General features: G+C 48.9%; 1 protein-coding gene across 3 annotated transcripts in view; it reads right to left on the bottom strand.

The window, feature by feature from the left end:
* Positions 1-229: 229 nt before the first annotated feature.
* MAPKAP1 (MAPK associated protein 1) overlaps positions 230-17,224 on the bottom strand; it is a 176,328-nt gene continuing 159,333 nt past the window's right edge. For all 3 annotated transcript variants that reach the window (XM_063144547.1, XM_063144546.1, XM_063144545.1), the window contains 2 exons: positions 7,267-7,364; positions 230-889 (listed from right to left, as the gene is read on the bottom strand). In XM_063144547.1, coding sequence (XP_063000617.1) covers positions 764-889; positions 7,267-7,364 — 224 coding nt within the window. In that variant the 3' untranslated portion in view covers positions 230-763. The remainder of the gene's footprint in view (positions 890-7,266; positions 7,365-17,224) is intronic.

Below are 17,224 nucleotides of genomic sequence, written 5' to 3'. Positions count from 1 at the left end.
GGCGGAGGAGCCGGTACTTCCTGGCGCGTGCGTCCCTGTGGAGCCATCTTTTCTGTCCGCAGCCGTGCGACCCCCGCCTGTACGGTCCTGAAAAGAAAGCAGACTGGAGCAAAGTGTGTGTGTGGGGGAAATGGGCACGAACTCAACGTGAATTTGGGACAATAATATTGGGCCGTTTCCTCCACCCCACCACCCCGGAAGAATCAAATGCCGAAATTAGACCTTGAGAAAGAGTACAACTGGTTTATTAGTAGTAAAAATGGATACATTTGACCTACAAGTTTGTCTGTCTTTAAGAAATTTGATCGAGTCACAAGCGATACGTTCGTGGGGGGGGGGGGGCGCGTGTTACGGGTGGGGGCCGTTCCACGTTTTCGCCTTTGGGGGGTTGGTTTTTTTTGCGGATCACTCAGCCAGCCAGCGGCGGCTTCCCTCGTGGTTGTACGTTAGAGAGTTCTAGAAAAACAAACACACAAACAAGATGTCAAGCCTAGAGGGGCCTCTTCTGGGCGCCAGCCAGAGGCCTTGGAGGTCCGGCGGCCCTCTTTGGGGTTGATATGGCTCATCGTTTCCATCAAAGGGCGACGCCCGTTGCCAAAGGTGGCCCTCGTCATGCCGACCTGGAAAAAGAACAATTTCTGCTCTGGTTGGCCATGGGCCGTTAGCAGGCAGAGCGCACGGACTCCCCTCCTGTCCCAGGCTATTGGAGGGGCATCTCGTGCATGCACAGTCTCTTCAGTTGGACTCCAGACCAGCCTGGATTTCACTGCTGTCCCGATTTCTTCTCTTTCTGGAAACTGAAGCTGGTCCTACGACTCAGTTTCCTTTGCTTCTGAGCCAAGTAATCCGCCCGGGCTGTACTGGCACGGGATTCGAGGATATAGTTCATCTAAAATAATAATAATAATAATAATAATAATAATAATAATAATAATAATAATAATAATAGATGAAAAAAGATGCACTTCCTTTCTAAAGTATGGTGGCCAAGACCTGGCTAACGTTTGCCTGGACGCACGTTTGCCTGGACGCAAGTCCCACTGACTTTTTGCCGCCTTGCGCCATTTTGGTATGCTGACTAAGAGCTTCCCTGAACAAGAGGGTTTTCATCCCACATTTCAGCTTTAAAACCAAGCCCACGTACGTTGGAAAATGAGACCCCCACCCTAGTTTGGGCTTCCGACATTTCACCACTTCTGATGTTTGCTCACTCCATTTTTGTATTCATGAGGGCTAGAAACTTGCTTATTTAGGAGGAAAAAAAATGACCAGTACCGAAACACCCAAATGTTGCATTTCTCAGGGTGCTGAATAGTGTGTTTACCACATTGTTTTGTGTGTGTGTAGGGAGGGGTGGTCCTGGGGCTTTATGCTTCCTGCTTCTTTTGCGTGATTGTTATGGGCTGCATTATACGGTCAGAGAGGGGCGACCACATGGTTTGAACTGAATGCTTCCCCTCCGTTCAGGTCCATTGAGACAGCGCCATCTAGTGGCGGAAGATCCTGCTTTCTTTTAGGATGCTGCCACTTTAAAAGTGGATCTTTTCATAATCGGATTTCCAGGGGATAGCGCAGGACACGTCCTGGTCATTGACGACGTCATGTAATAATCCCACAAACTTCTGTGAGTGGTCAATCACGGGCGTGCAAGAAATTGCTCATTTAGCAATTGGCCTTTTAAATTTGAAGGGGCTGTTTTCTCACCCTTTTTCACTCTCCCATTCTGTTCCTGCCCTCCTCCCTCTAAATTCTCTCTCACACCTTTTTCCCCACAGAAGTGTGTGGGATGGGATATGAAAGGATTCAATGGGAAGAAACCGTGTGTGTGTGTGTGTGTGTAATGGGAGGCACTCTGTTTGTTACCAAAGAAGAAAAAATCTTGGGGAGGCAGGACTCCCTCCATGAAATGCCACTGGCCAAGCAAGATGGGGATGATGGGAGCTGAAGTCCAACACGCATCTGGAGGGTGCCGGATCAGGACAGGCTGCTCTAGAGAGAGAACCCTTGTTGCAGATTTTAAACCTGTCCTCATAGAATATCCCCAGAGAATCTTTTTTTCAAAGGTGTCTGATGCTGCTTCCCAGGTGAGGTCAGTGGGTAGAGAAGGCGTAGATTTTGGAACCCAACCAATATTTTCTATCAGAACTTTTGCATTGATTCTCGCAGGCTTGAAGTGTCCCTGGGCAATCTTCTACGATGGCGATGTGCTATATAGACCTCACACTCCTGTTCTTTAAGAACCAGAAAGCTGGCATCAATTACACTCTTTCGGCTGACAAATATCAGGAAAGGAACGGCCACACCAGGCCTGGTCCATTAATAATAAAAGGTGTGTCGTCATCCGCCCCCACTATTCCTGGCATTCTTGCGCGTCTGGCATGTTTTGGCCCATGTTACTTGATGAAGGCATTTTTAAATGATGTTTAACAAGCCGGCTCTTCCTTAAAATTTATTATCTCCTGGCGCCTGGGCAATAATCACATAGATAATTTTAATGGAAGGTTAATGCAAAAATCAAAAGATAAAGATGCCCTTTGCTCCGCCATTAGCTGGTTAATACGCTGTGGCATGAAATCTTGCCCAATTTTATGCACTGCGAGGTGTTTCCCTTCCGTTGCAGATTACGGCAGCTGTATATGGAGGCTTCTCAGTCAATACAGCCTCGGGACCTTTGCTTCCTGATCATGTAAACGATCTCATTTGAGCAGTCTGATTCGATCCCCATCCCTCCCCCCATGTAAATAGTCAGGGAATTTGCAAAACAGCCAACAAAACAAATAAAATCAAGATTACGAGTTGCACTAGGGCCGTGTGACTTCGCTCACTTGCACGAGCCGTCTTACTCCAATTCAACTGAACTCGTTTTACTTTTTATCCCACTCCCGGTTTATAAGAGGAGCTCAAGGCGGCATACATGATTCTCTCCCTCCTCACAGCAACCCTGTGAGGTGGGTTAGGCCAAGCGAAAGCGTGACTGGCCCAAAGCGATTCAGCGAGCTTTGTAGCAGAGTGGAGATTTGAACTCAGGACTCCCTGGTTTTAGTCCAACACTCTAAACCCCCTTTCCCACACTGTCTCTCAAGGGTTTCTCTCCGCCAGTGTGGCCCCGAAATATGTCTTAGTCTCAGGATTAGAAATGGAGGCGCCATTCACTCTTGTGCCCCAAATGATTTACAGTCGGCGGTAAGATTGGGCCTGCTCTCAGAAGCACTTCCTCCACTGTGCCTCTGCATGAGTCACTGCCCTGGGTGTGCCCCGTTATCATTCCAAGGTGACAAACTCAGAACAATCGATTCATGCAGAGAGGCAACAGGCAGACTCCACCCAGGACAAGCAATTCCACTGTGCCTGTGCGTCAATGGCTGAATAACTTAATCACACACGATTCTGTGCAGAGAGACAGCAAAACTACCTCCCCATCCTAGCGGAGGGCTGATAGATGGAGGTTAAGACCATAGCATGAAGAGGCACAGCAGGCAACCTCCTCACCCAGTGAGTGCTTTGGGTTCACAGGAGCTAAGGGGAGGGAGTGCCAGGAGTGGATTTGTCAATGCAAGCCCAGTGCTGGAACTGAATATAAAAAACGCTGGATTGAACATGTGCTTAAGAGTCATCCTGTCCCTTAATTCATTAACGCCTCTCTCCTCCCTCCCTGTTTCGCACCTGGCCAGGTTGGTGATGCGGAAGTTTGCCCACGTTCTTGGCATAGCCCACGGAGCTCTGTTTCTACAGATTTAAAGCCTTTTTTCTTCTTCTTCTTCAAACAAAAAGTTGAGCTTCTCAAGTTGCTAAACCCATGCCCAGTGCTAAATTCGATCAGGACAGCACCATCTTGGGAAACGGGACCCTAATTTCAACGCGTCCTTTTTGTACCCACAAATCAAAGGGAAGAAAGAAGGAAAGGAACCTCTCGTGCAAGCACTGAGTCATTACTGACTCTTGGAGGGACGCCAGCTTTCGCTGACGTTTTCTCGGCAGGCCTTATAGCGGGGTGGTTTGCCGTTGCCTTCCCCGGCCGTGATTACCTTTCCCCCAGCTAACTGGCAGGCCTTATAGCGGGGTGGTTTGCCGTTGCCTTCCCTGGCCATTATTACCTTTCCCCCAGCTAACTGGGTACTCATTTTACCGACCTCGGGAGGATGGAAGGCTGAGTCAACCCGAGCCGACATGCCCTTTCCTCCGAGTGCCTACTCCGAGGGAAGCTCGGAGGATGGCAACAAGGGAGAGGGACTTTTCAGTGGTGGCCCACCAATTAAGGAACGATCTCCCCGATGAGGCTCGCCTGGCACCAACATTGTTATCTTTTCGGCGCCAGGTCAAGACTTTTCTCTTCTCCCAGGCATTTAACAGCATTTAACAACATATGCTGAGTTTGTTTGTTTTTTAATGGACCCCAGAACTGTTGCTGTTTAAATGGATACTGTCGTTTTAATATTTTTGATGGTTTTAAATTTTGTATACTTTTTTAATGTTCACTGTTTTAAACTTTTGTAAACCGCCCAGAGAGCTTCGGCTATGGGGCGGTATATAAATTTAATAAATAAATAAAAATGCTACCTCTAGGATCAGAGGGTTCTGTATAAATTTAATAAATAAATAAATAAATAAATTCAGGGTTCCGAAAAGTGACGTCGAAAACCTTCCCAGGGTTGCAAGAGTTTCTGCGCAAAAGGAAGAAACTGTTCTCGTTGCTATGATTATTCCTTTATTTCTGTTTCGTGTAACCCCTTCTTCCCCACCTTCATGATTTTAGACTGTAAGCCTCCAGGCAGGGTACTGCGGTTTTATTTGTATATTCTGTACAGCATCAAGTACATTGTTGGCGCTATATAAATAAATAAATAAATAATAATAATAATAAGAGCTTCGCTAAAGACAAAGGAGAGAAACGCATGAGGTTTTGCGCCGAAATTTCGCTCTGCTCAGGTGGTGGGTGAGAACGAAGGCTCCTTATTCTACGTCAATTATTGAGGCCTTCTAGAATCTTTGCATGGGAGGGGAGAGGGACCCCCGTTAAGGACTGGAAATGGCCCATAAAGCTGATCACTCGAAAAAATTTAAATTGCCATAAAAATAATGGATGGCAGAAAGTTCCGTTTAACCTTCCAACAGCGTTAGCGCGCCTTCGTTTCGGAAAGTAAATCAACCCGGACGTACAGTGAGCTGTATTTCCTTAAATAATAATAAAAAAAGAAGTAAACCGTTGCAATAAAATAAAATAAAAAGATCTGGCTTTTTTTTTTTTTTTTTTTTTTTAAAGGATGCAAATGAACGGAAGGATGGTGTGAGGGACGGGAGACCTGCTGGCGCGAAAGGAAGGCGGTTCAAGCGCTTGGATTGAAGTGGACACGCTCCCCAGCTCCGCCCCGTGATCTCGGAGCTAAAAACAACAACACCGGCACCCAACCCCGGTCCCCCAAAGTTATTCAGATGTCAAGAGCCGGCTTGCGCTTTTAATGGAACGCTCCCGAAATCTTTTGAGTAAGACGAACGGCAGCAATAAAAGCCGGGCACGGGCGCAGTGGGACGCATGTTTAAATATTCCTCGCCCGGCTGAAGATGCGCTCCCATTTGTTAAATCTTTCACAAAGAGTCACGGCTTAGCCAACGCCGCAACCTGCAATGTGAGTGTTGGAGGGGCTCCCAATTTGGCTGGAGGACCGGGGGGGTGGGGGTGGTCAGGGAAGGAGGGGGGGGACCCTGTTTCCGTCTCCAGTGAAATGAAGGCGCAGGCACCAAGCAGTGGGGGCTGGGGGCTCTAATGTCAGTGGGGCGGTGGATCTGCTCCGGGTTTTAATTAGAACCAGTCAGAACTCTAAAGGAGCTCTTCAAGGTGCCATGTCAGTGGGGCGGTGAATCCACTCCGGGTTTTAGACAGAACCAGTCAGAACTCTAAAAGAGTTTGTTTGTTTTTAAGCAAGTTTCTAGCCCTTAATTCTCCAAATGCATGAGCCACGCTCGGTGAATTCTCAGAAGTCAAAAACCGGAGGTGCTCGGGAAAGGGAGTGCTGAATGAGATTCCCTGTGATCAGCAGGTGTGAGCCTTCAGCGTCAGGGATAGGTGTTGGGTTTCACCCATAACCTACCAAACCAGGATAAGCTGAAGTAGACAACTCTGCATTCGTGGCACAGAGTTTTCAGCCTGCATTTTAAGCACCAAAGCAGCCCCGCTGTTGGAGTAGGTCCCTCGCTGGGATTGCAAAACCTTCTTCCTCGGAGGATGTGTGTCAGGCAATGTGGGCCTTAAGTCGAGGTGTGTGTGTGTGCTGCACCCATTTCCTTCTCCCCGTTCCACCAGGGCTGCAGAACGGAGGAAAAAACTGGGCCTGTTCAGACAACACACTAAGCCATGGTTAGGCCACAAAACCCTTTGTAGCAAATGGTTAGTGAGCCTGTTTATGTCATGGCTAACCCTAATGCCCCTGTTTTGGGAGAAGATGTTTCAGGTCATCAATCAGAATCAGATTCAGAACTAGAAGACGCAGCGCCAGACACCAGCCAGCCTGTACCAGTGTGGGAGGAAGCTCTCACAGGCGATTCCCCAGCTGGGAGTCAGCTCTCTCCAGAGCTTATCTCCTCAAGGCCAAATCCTACACACTCGGTGGGAAGTGAGCTTTCTTCTGGAGGAGAGAGCCCTGACAAGCTAGCTGATGCTAGGGTCTGCTGGAAGCTGAAATGCACGGCGCGGAAGGAAGGTGTGAGAAAGTCGGTCCGACTAGGATTGCGCCAGAACCTGCCTCCACACCAGGCTCTCTGAAGTTACAGGCGTTTGGGAAGGGGCTTCCTGTTCTTCTTGAGCGGACAATTGTCTTGCTTAGTTTGCATAGTTTTGCCCAGGGGGGCGTTTCCAAGAGGTTAGACTCTCTTCAAGTAGAAGAGACGTTTGTTGCTTAATAAAAGCTTTGTGGATTACTTAGCAAGCCTCGTCATTTGCCTCCCATTGAAAGCAGTTTTCTGAGAAACACAACAGTTTAGTTCAATGTTATGAAGCCACCACAGTTAGGAATGGTTCGCATGACGCACGTCTTTTAAACACCTCCTTTAAACGTTTCTTTTCAGACAGACTTTCCCTGGACGGTAACTCATTTTGGGTTTTATCTGGTATTTTTTTAACTTTCAAAGTTTTACATTTTGACTTGCTGTATGTTACGGTTTTAATTGCAAGCTGACTAGGGAGCCTCATCTATTGGGCAGTATAAAAAAATGTAATAAATAAATAAATAAAATAAAATAAATACCCGCCCCCCATTTTGGACTCCCGCCTACCTTCAGCACAATCTCGTTGACAGTGGCAGCGTCCGACTCGAAGAAGAGATGTTTGTAGTCGTGGTTGCTTAGATATGTGAGTTTAAATATTGCATGACCTGTAAGGATTGAGAGAGAGAGAGAGAGAGAGAGAGAGAAAAGGAACTGTGAGGATCTACGTGACAAAACACTGTGTTTATAACAGCATCTTCCAAATAAATAAATAAAAAATAAATTAAAGTGCGTAACCCGTCACCACCCTGGCAGAATTAAAGCTGGATTTAAGTACTTTAAACCCCATCCAGCTGAATGGAAGACATTTAAGTGCAGGCTTAATTTGTTACTGAAAAGGATGGTTGTTACAGGTGCCTCATTTTGGTTGGATTGGGCCCTTAAGAGTACAAAAGAATCAGAATAAGCTATCTTTAGGGGAGCCCCCCACTGGGTTTCTGTTTGAGTTGCAGTTCTGGGCACATCTCCAGATTCAAAGCAGCCAACCTGATAGCAGTGGCCTCATGCAGAGAGGCAGTGGGCAGCCTCCTTTGGAAGCGGAGAGAACTCCGCTGCCTCTTTAGGCCAAGGGCAACTGAGCAATCGAATCACACCTTCGACGCAAGGTTGCAGAATTTCCTTCACCTCATAGCGGTTGATCATAAGGAGACGAGGCCAGCGACTCATACAGAGGTTCAGCTTTCCGAAAATGCGACTCAGACATGAAACAGACCGGGTGATTTGGGGCCAGCCGTTCTCTCTCAGCCTAACCTACCTCACAGGGTTGATGCGAGGATAAAACGGCTGGGCATATATGCAGGATGCCTTGAGTAACTCAAAGAAAAGGTGAGAGAGGAACGTAACGGGATCCTTCTGTTATTTCACTCCCCGGTAGGCCACTTGGTGCCATCTACACGTCTTGTACTACAAATCCCATCAGCCCCAACCAGACGGCCCGTGGCCAGGGGTTATGGGAGCTGCAGTCCAAAACGGCCTCCCGATTTAATTCATTTCCTTCTCTTAGGAAAACGGTCCGTCCTCTCTCGCGGCTCCCCCCCCCCCCAGCCGTTTTGCAGTTTGGGAATTATCACGCTCAAAACTTTCGGCACAAGCTCGTGGGCACGACAGGAGTGTGTGAGTGCGGGGAGAGAACACACAGATGGTGATCCTTGCGTACCGTCGGCAGAACAGACGGAGAGAGGGAGCCTGACAGCCTTCCCATGTCATTTCAATTTCAGGCGAGGGGCGGCTTAACGGAGAGGCTGAACTCCCATCAAGAAGAGTTCACTCTCCGCCCCCCTCCCCTTTGCTGCTTTCCCTCCGGAGGGGGAAAATGCAAATTTGCATCACATGGGCAGGCTGGGTGGCAGCCGTCCCCTGGGCCGGATTTCTGCTTAAGCACCCCAGTTTGGGGATGGGCGAGGGAGAGTAGGTTGTGAAACATTCCCGAGGTATAACTGCCGGCACCTGCAGGGGAGAGGTGGTGGACTTTATTAAGAAAGAAAGAGAGAAAGAGAAAGAATGATTGGCATTGCAATCCCCCTCCCCAAACAACATGTGAATCTATCTATCTATCTATTTATCTATCTATCTATCTGCCCAGCAAAAGGTTAAAATAAAATAGAACTGTAATATTTAACAGGAAATAAGAGGGGGGGGTAACCGCTTCTATTGTTTCGTGACTGCTGGGTGGCTTGATTTCCGCTCTTCTGCATCCCCGCCGTCCACTGGAAAAGTATTTATTTTTATTTATTATTATTTATTTACTGCATTTTTATACCGCCCAACAGCCGAAGCTCTCTGGGCGGTTCACAAAAATTAAGTAGAAAAGACCTCAGGGGTAGCAAGTACTTTGGATCCTGGCGACTTGCGGCCAACTCCTTCAGCTAGCCCCCCCCCTTTTAAGCGGAGACGCTCCAACGGCGTAGCGCTTCCTGAAAGCAGGGGTGAGCAACATCTGGAGGGGCGTGGTGGTGTGCGCTTCCCCTTCGGTAACTTCAGGAAGCTGTCCCCCACCTCTGCCGTGATTGCTGCCGGATTCGACGCACAGCGGTTTTATACGGCCACGAGCGGAGCACGGACCCTTCGTTGGCAAGTAGAATTGCGTTCCAGGGGCGCTTCTGGGAGCACAGTTCGGCTTGCAAAGAAGATGCACGCTCCCCGTGTGCCTAGCGGCCTTGCAGAATCGCGGTGGTTTCTCGTTGACCCACGGCGACAAATTCAGTGGGGGCGGGGGAGGGTGCAAAACCCGCCATGGGTGGGGGAACACACGGCCTGCGGGCTGCCAGTTGCCCACCTCTGCTTTAGAATGTGGAACAATAAGAATCAGCTGCCCTCGAAGGAGCCCACCCACTGTGTCCCTGTGCGAGTCACAGTTCTTGATTGAAGATAAACACAGAACAATTATCTATCTATCTATCTATCTATCTATCTATCTATCTATCTATCTATCTATCACAGGACAGCCTCCTTTCGAGGCTGGGTCCTTTTGCTATGCCCCCGTATGGAGAATGATCGAATGATTCCATCAGATCTGAAGCAAGGTTGTGGAAGCAAATTACATCCGAGCATGTGCGGAGGATCTTCCCCTGTGCCACTCGGCAGAGTTCCCCACACCACCCCGAACTGGGGAACTCCCACTTCCCTTGTGTAAGAATGTCTGCGTTTGGGAGTCTTCTAAAGCATGTGGGCTTCTTCATGTGAGCAAAATAAGGGCCCGCTCTTGACTCACAGAAGTCCGTGGATCTAAAAACAACGGCGGCGGCCTCCTGCACGTCTTCCATGCCTTCCCTCGGTAATTCCATTTTTTAAAAAAGAAAAACAAAACTCTGTGATACCCTGGTTCTGCTGAAATATCCTACCATGTACAGGGGAAGTTGCAGGACATGGATGCAACAGCACCCTCCCACCCATGTTCCCCAGCACCTGGTGCATATAGGCTTTCTGCCTCTGATACTGGAGGTAACATATAGCTATCAGGACTAGTAGCCATGGGTGGCCTTCTCCTCCAGGGAATGATCTAACCTCCCCCTCCCACCCTTTAATTTGGGTCACCAGAAAGAAAGAAAAAAAATAAAGTGCAAGGCCAAGTAGAGATATTTTGCAACCTTTCTACGGACCACGGTTTGAGGCGCTCTGCCATAAACGTTTCAGGTTCAAAGCCTACCCAAATGCTAAATGTCCCCCGTTCGCATGGAAATCTGTGCCTTGGCAATTAAGATTTAACACCTTAGGCTGATCTCTCCATTTTTGTTTTAATGCATTCGGTCCAAAGGTCCAACTTTAACTCATCTACAGAAATATCGGCATCGTTTTAATGGAGATTTATCCCCTTTTCCCGGAGGGGACCGGATTTGAAATCTTATTTACAGTAGCTAATTCGCCAGATCTCCCAAAATAAACTGATATACGGCCAGGAAACCGGAGGCCCCGGCACTTCATCACGGCGCGTTAATTAAACCCTGTTATCACATGCTAATCAGGAATTATGAATTCTCTATTGAAAAATCGCCAATCAAAACCCCAAGTTTAAATCACGCGCGCCGACGCTCTGCTCGGTTCCACTAAACGGGCAAGGGTTCTGAACTGTAAGCTGACAGGTATGGATAAAATACCCACATCTCAAAACTAGTAGGTTTACCATTGCTGAGCTGCCTTGTGCAGAAGACAAAAGAAAGTTTGAGTAAAGACGACCCATTTCTACCACCACGAACATGAAATCTGGTTCGCAGGCCTTCTTCCGGAAGCTCTCACATCCTGCAACTGGGTGGATGGGCACCGTGCACCAGACAAGGAGGGCTTCTCCATAGTGGTGTTTGAACTGTGGAACTCCCTGCCTAGAGATGTGTGCCTGGCACCGTCTCTGTTATCTTGAGGCACCAGGCCCCATCTGTCCTGTTCTCCTGTGTCTTCATGTCTTCTCAGCCATCTCCAAGACCTTTTGGCTGGCCTTTTTCTGCTGATGACGGACATTTTAATCGGCCTCGTGGTTTATCTTGTCGGCTATACGGGGCTCTTTTTTTTTACGGACGCCGTTTCAATTTTTAGCGTTTCAGTCTTGCTGCTGGAAGGACGAGAGCGTTGGTGGTGGTGGCCTTCTGGGTGTGGAATGCTGGAGATAACAGGGCTAGTAGCCACGGATAGCCTTCGCCTCCAGGAATTTATCCAACTGCCTTTTAAAGCCATCCAAATTGGTGGCCGTCACTACATCTTGTGGCAGTGAGTTCCATAATTTAACTCTGCGCTGTGTGAAGAAGTCCTTCCTTTTATCTGTCCTGGATCTTCCACCCATCAGCTTCATGGGATGACCCCGTTGGGTTCTAGTATTTTGAGAGAGGTAGAAAAATGCCTCCCTGTCCACATTCTCCATACCATGCATCATTTTGTACACTTCTATCATGTCTCCCTTTAGCCTCTGTATCATCCAGAGAACCACTGGAATAAGCAACCTGTGCCTTCTATGATACTCCAAGGCCGTTTCTACACCTGCCTTTTTTCCAGGGATCGTCCCGGGATCATCCCTGTGCATCCAAATGACACACAGGGGATCCCGGGAACAGGCAGGGACGACCCCTCCATTTTCCTGGGATAATCCTTAGGTGTACAAAGGGCCCAAGTCGAAGTTTGGCGGAACAAAAAGGCTTACATTCATTTGGAGAACCCCAGCATCCATTCTCCTCCCTCTTTTAAATGCAAACTCATTTTGCCAAGGGCAGGAATTTGTATAGGCGGCGGCGGCAGACCTGCGGCCGGATTTGGCTCCGAGGGCCGCCCGTTACCGACCCACCCATTGCAGGCTTGCTGTTAGCCCGGAGCCCTTGCAACGCCTCCCGCCGCTCGCCCTCCTCGCTTTTAAATCCGGTGATTTATCTCGGCTCTTCTGCTCTGGTATTTCACAGCTGACAGAAGCAGAACGCGGAACTTTATTTCAAATTCTTATTTTTAGCTTTCGAAGGAGTCAGCCCTTTTCGCGGGCCATTATAGAGTCAGGGATGTCAATAACGCTTCTTGCGTGAGGAGTAACGGGAGGCACAAGGCTCAATCCATCACGGAAGACACATCTTAGTGGGTGCAAAGGCACGCGCACCCTTCCGGGCACGTCAGAGATCCGTCTTCTGCATCCCGCTCCTACTGGAACCTCTGCAGGATTTTTCAGGCCGTTTAACATTTTAAAAATTACCTTTCCAAATGAAAAGAAAAGCTACCGGCCGGGGATTCCGCACACGGGCGTGTCACTGAGATGCGACGCACCTGCTGCCGGAAAACGCTTGCAGCCGTCGTAAAGCGCATAGCAATGCCCACAGGTGTGCATGGATTGGGATCTCATCAGGGTAATTTCGGAGGTCTTGTTTTGAGACCACAGGCACTAATCGCCTTGACTGGTGGTAATCAGATCCAAAGGACAATTACATTATTATTATTATCATCATTATCATCATTATCATCACCATCATCATCATCATCTGTGTACTGGCCATAGCCAAGGCTCTCTGGGCGGTTTACGTAGGATAAAAACACTTAAAAACAATATACAAAAATTTTAAATCACAAAACCATACAATTTTAAACCACAAAACCATAGAAAAACAAACCCAGACTCATTACATATTGCTAATTGCCTGGGAGGAAAGTCTTGACCTGGCGCAGAAAAGATGACAATGTCGGCGCCAGGTGGGCCTCGTCAGGGAGACTGATCCACAATTGGGGGGCCACCGCAGAAAAGGCCCTCTCCCTGGTTGCCATCCTCCGAGCTTCCCTCGGAGTAGGCACTCGGAGGAGGACCTTAGATGTTGAGCGCAGGGTACGGGTAGGTTCATGTCGGGAGAGGCGTTCCGTCAGGTATTGTGGTCCCAAGCCGTGTACATCCCAACTGCACGGCTATTTCCTTTCAATGGGTAGTGAACCTGCTGTGTTTATTACATTAAACGTTTCTTACTTATTCTCAGGAACTCAGGAAGCGGAAAAGGCCCGCAATTTATTCTGATAAACACTTAAATTACTTTGTTTGAAAAAGAAAGTCTTAATGGGGGGAAAAAATCCCTTCTTTAGAAAGAGGAATGAGATGGGACGTGGTTCAGATTTCTACGCCCTCAAAAGTAAATTGAGGGTATCGACACCAGGAAGGCTGTTCGGGGTCAGGCTTTCTGTCGTCCCAATGCCCAAACCGCGCACCAATCAGCTTCATGAGACAGACCGCCGTTGAGTTCTAGTATTATGGGAGAGGGAGAAAAAAACGTCTCCCTGTCCACATTCTCCGCCTCATGCATAATTTTATACACCAGATGTCAGGGGCTTTATAGCAGGATGTGATTTACCCATAGAGGATGGGTTCCATCAAGACTTATTAGTCATAGAGTGATAGAATAGTAGAGTTGGAAGGGGCCTGTAAGGCCATCTAGTCCAACCCCCTGCTCAATGCAGGAATCCACCTTCAAGCATCCCTGACAGACGGCTGTCCAGCTGCCTCTTGAAGGCCTCTAGGGTGGGAGAGCCCATGACCTCATGGGCGTTTGGTGGATCCTCCAACGTCCAAGGCAGTGTACCTCTTGAGTACCAGATGTTAAGGACAAACAACGCGGAAGGGATGTGGCTGCATGTAAGCTTTACCGATACAACCGACCGGCTCCTGATGGAAGCGGAAGGCTGGACTCCGGCACAGGCATCTCTAAGAACCACACCGTGGTTCCGCACGGAGCGTTCAGAGAATCCCACCGCGGCAAACTAACTTTGAACGGGTCTCCATCTATTGCTCGTACCTCTCCAAGGACCAGAAGGAGTTAAACGAAAAAGGGGAAAGCTTAGCCACGGCTCTGTCTCCACGCACGCAAAAGCTACGTCTCCGTCCCTCGCTCTGATTTATTTAAAAGGCAGAGAAGGGGGATTAATGAGAGGAGAGGCTCCGTTCCTCGAGGAAGGGAGGCGGGAATGCGGTCTGGCCGGATCGATACGAGCTAGAGGGAGGCAGGAGAATTCTGAAGGGGCTTTTCAGGAAATCCGCTGGAATTCAAACGCTGGGGGTGGGGGGAAGGCTAGCCTCCAGTATTTAAGTAGAGCCCTTGACATGCTAAGTGGAACATGAAAGGCAGAAGGTGCTCAGCTAAGGTGAGCGTGATCATTTTGTACACGGCAGCTGCTGCCGTCGCCAAGGGTGAAGTTCCCTCTAAGAGGCTGGAGAGGGAGGCAGAGGACCGCACGGAACGACCAGGCGCTCCACAGCTCAAACAAACTTGGCAGGAATGAAGATGGCAGGCAGCTGTAGCTTAGGGGCAGAGCACAGGCCGGGCATGCGGAAGGCCACCTGATCCGTCCCGGCCATCCCCAGGTAAAGGAGCAGGTACCCGAGGATGGAAAAGACCCCCCCCCCTCCTCTCTGCCTGGGAAGTTGGGGCCAGTTAGAGCAGAGCAGCAGATCAGGGCAGGTCAAAGGAAGGACTTCTCCACGCAGTGCAGAGTTAAACCAAGGAACTCCCTTCCACAAGATGGAGCGGCGGACGCCAATTTGGACGGCTTTAAAAGGGGGTTGGATAAATGCCTGGAGGAGGAGAAGGCTCTCCACGGCTACTAGTCCTCTCCCGACGTGAATATACCCAGTCACTACGTTCAACATCTAAGGTCCTCCTCCGGGTGCCTACTCCGAGAGAGGCTCGGAGTGTGGCAACGAGGGACAGGGCCTTTTCGGTGGTGGCCCCCAGACTGTGGAACGATCTCCCTGACGAGGCTCGCCTGGCACCAGGTTAAGACTTTCCTCTTTGCCCAGGCATATGGCGGCACATCCTAATTACCCACATGTTTAGTTTTTAATCGGTTTTTAATGCTTTATGTGTGTATGTTCTGTGTTTTAGAGTTTTAAATTTTGTATACTTGTTTTTACCTCAATTTTAGAATTTCTGTAAACCGCCCAGAGAGCCCTGGCTATGGCAGCGGTATATAAGTGTAATAAATAAATAAATAAATAAATATGGCTACCTCCAGAATCAGAGGTAATAAGGCTATCTACACCAATTGCTGGGGAACATGGGTAGGAGGGTGCTGTTGCATTCCTGTCCTGCTTGTGGGTCCCTGGCCGACAGCTAGTTGGCCACTGTGTGAGAGGAGTGCTAGATGGAGTCATGGCCACCGATTTGTATGGCTTTAAAAAGGGGTTGGGCGAATTCCTGGAGGAGGCGGCTATCCATGGCTACCAGCCCTGATGCCTCTAGGATACCTCCAGCATCAGAGGCAGTTTTGAATTTATTTGCAATATTTATATACCGCTCCTTATCCAAAATAGATTCCGGAGTGGTGAACGCAGGAATAAAACAGCAAAAACATAAAGGAGATTAAAACAGCCTGTTAAAATTCTTCGATTTAAAACCGAATGCCATTAAAAAATGGCGGCTGGTCAGTTGAGGAAGGCTTCCTGGAAAAGAGCAGTGTCCAGGAGGCGCTGGAAGCAGCACAACGTTAGCGCCTGCCTGACCTATAGGGGTTGGGAATTCCAAAGGAAAGGGGCCACCACACTAAAGGCTCTTCTCGTGGTTGATTCGAGTTGGGCCAGAGGTCCATGTGAAACAGCCAGAAGTGTGCTCTCGAATGACCTCAGTGACCGGGCAGGTTGATAGGGGATAAGGCCCTCTCTCTGGTATCCTGGTCCCAAGTGGTTTAGGGCTTTGTATACTAGTTTGTTGTTTATTCGTTCAGTCGCTTCCGACTCTTCGTGACTTCATGGACCAGCCCACGCCAGAGCTTTCTGTCGGCCGTCGCCACCCCTAGCTCCCCCAAGGTCAAGTCTGTCCCCTCCAGAATATCATCCCTCCATCTTGCCCCTCTTCCTTTTGCCTTCCACTTTCCCTAGCATCAGCCTCTTCTCCAGGGTATCCTGTCTTCTCATTATGTGGCCAAAGTACTTCAGTTTTGCCTTTAATACCATTCCCTCAAGTGAGCAGTCTGGCTTTATTTCCTGGAGTATGGACTGGTTTGATCTTCTTGCGGTCCAAGGCACTCTCAGAATTTTCCTCCAACACCCCAGTTCAAAAGCATCTATCTTCCTTCGCTCAGCCTTCCTTATGGTCCGGCTCTCGCAGCCATAGGTTACTACGGGGAATACCATGGCTTTAACTGTGTGGACCTTTGTTGCCAGTGTGGTGTCTCTGCTCTTAACTATTTTATCAAGATTTGTCCTTGCTCTCCTCCCAAGAAGTAAGCGTCTTGGAACCTTAAACCTGACCTGAGCATCAGCATGGTGGGCCTTTGCGCACCTCCAAAAGGTGCCCTGGGACAAGAATTCAAACGGAGCAGTATTGCAAAATGTTTCGCAAGGAGGATTTACCTTCAAGAAAATTCGCAGCTTTTCCTTTTTCTTTTTGCAACCAAAGCCCATTTTGTCATATTAAAAAGGGAAAGGCTCCCGCTTTCTATCACAGCATCCAAATCGTTCTCCTGTCCTCCCCAAACGAGGTGATTTTGGGCTGTGCTCCTTTTAAATGAACATCACTTGTTCTTTGACTCAGTCACAGCTAAATGCCAGTGTGGCGTAGCGGCTGAAGTGTCGGACTGGGAGTCGGGAGATCCGGGTTCTAGTCCCCCACTCGGCCGTGGAAACCCAGCGGGTGACTTTGGGCAAGTCACGGACTCTCAGCCCAACCCACCTCACAGGGTTGTCGTTGTGAGGATAACATGGAAAGGAGGATTATGTATGCCACCTTGGGTTCCTTGGAGGGAAAAAGCGGGATATAAATGCAATAATGAATAAATAATACATAAATGATTTTAATAGTCGTTTTCCAGTCTAAATCCCTCTTTAAACCCTTCTAAGTCAGTGGCTGTTCTAAGAGCCTCAGACGAAAGTTCGGCGTCCCCTTTCCCTGCTGGCCCTCCAGGGGCAGGAGGTTGCCTGGGATTAGAACCCAGGACTTCTTGCGCTCAAACCGAGCCTCATGCCCTCGGACGGAGAAACACCCATCCCAGGGTCCTCAAGAGTCCTTCGCAGGTAACTGCGGCAGGTATCTAG

This window comes from Elgaria multicarinata, chromosome 19 (assembly GCF_023053635.1).
Source record: "Elgaria multicarinata webbii isolate HBS135686 ecotype San Diego chromosome 19, rElgMul1.1.pri, whole genome shotgun sequence".
NCBI classification, from domain to species: domain Eukaryota; kingdom Metazoa; phylum Chordata; class Lepidosauria; order Squamata; family Anguidae; genus Elgaria; species Elgaria multicarinata.
Note: the sequence above shows the minus strand (reverse complement) of the source record. Positions and strands in the feature narration are given on the sequence as shown.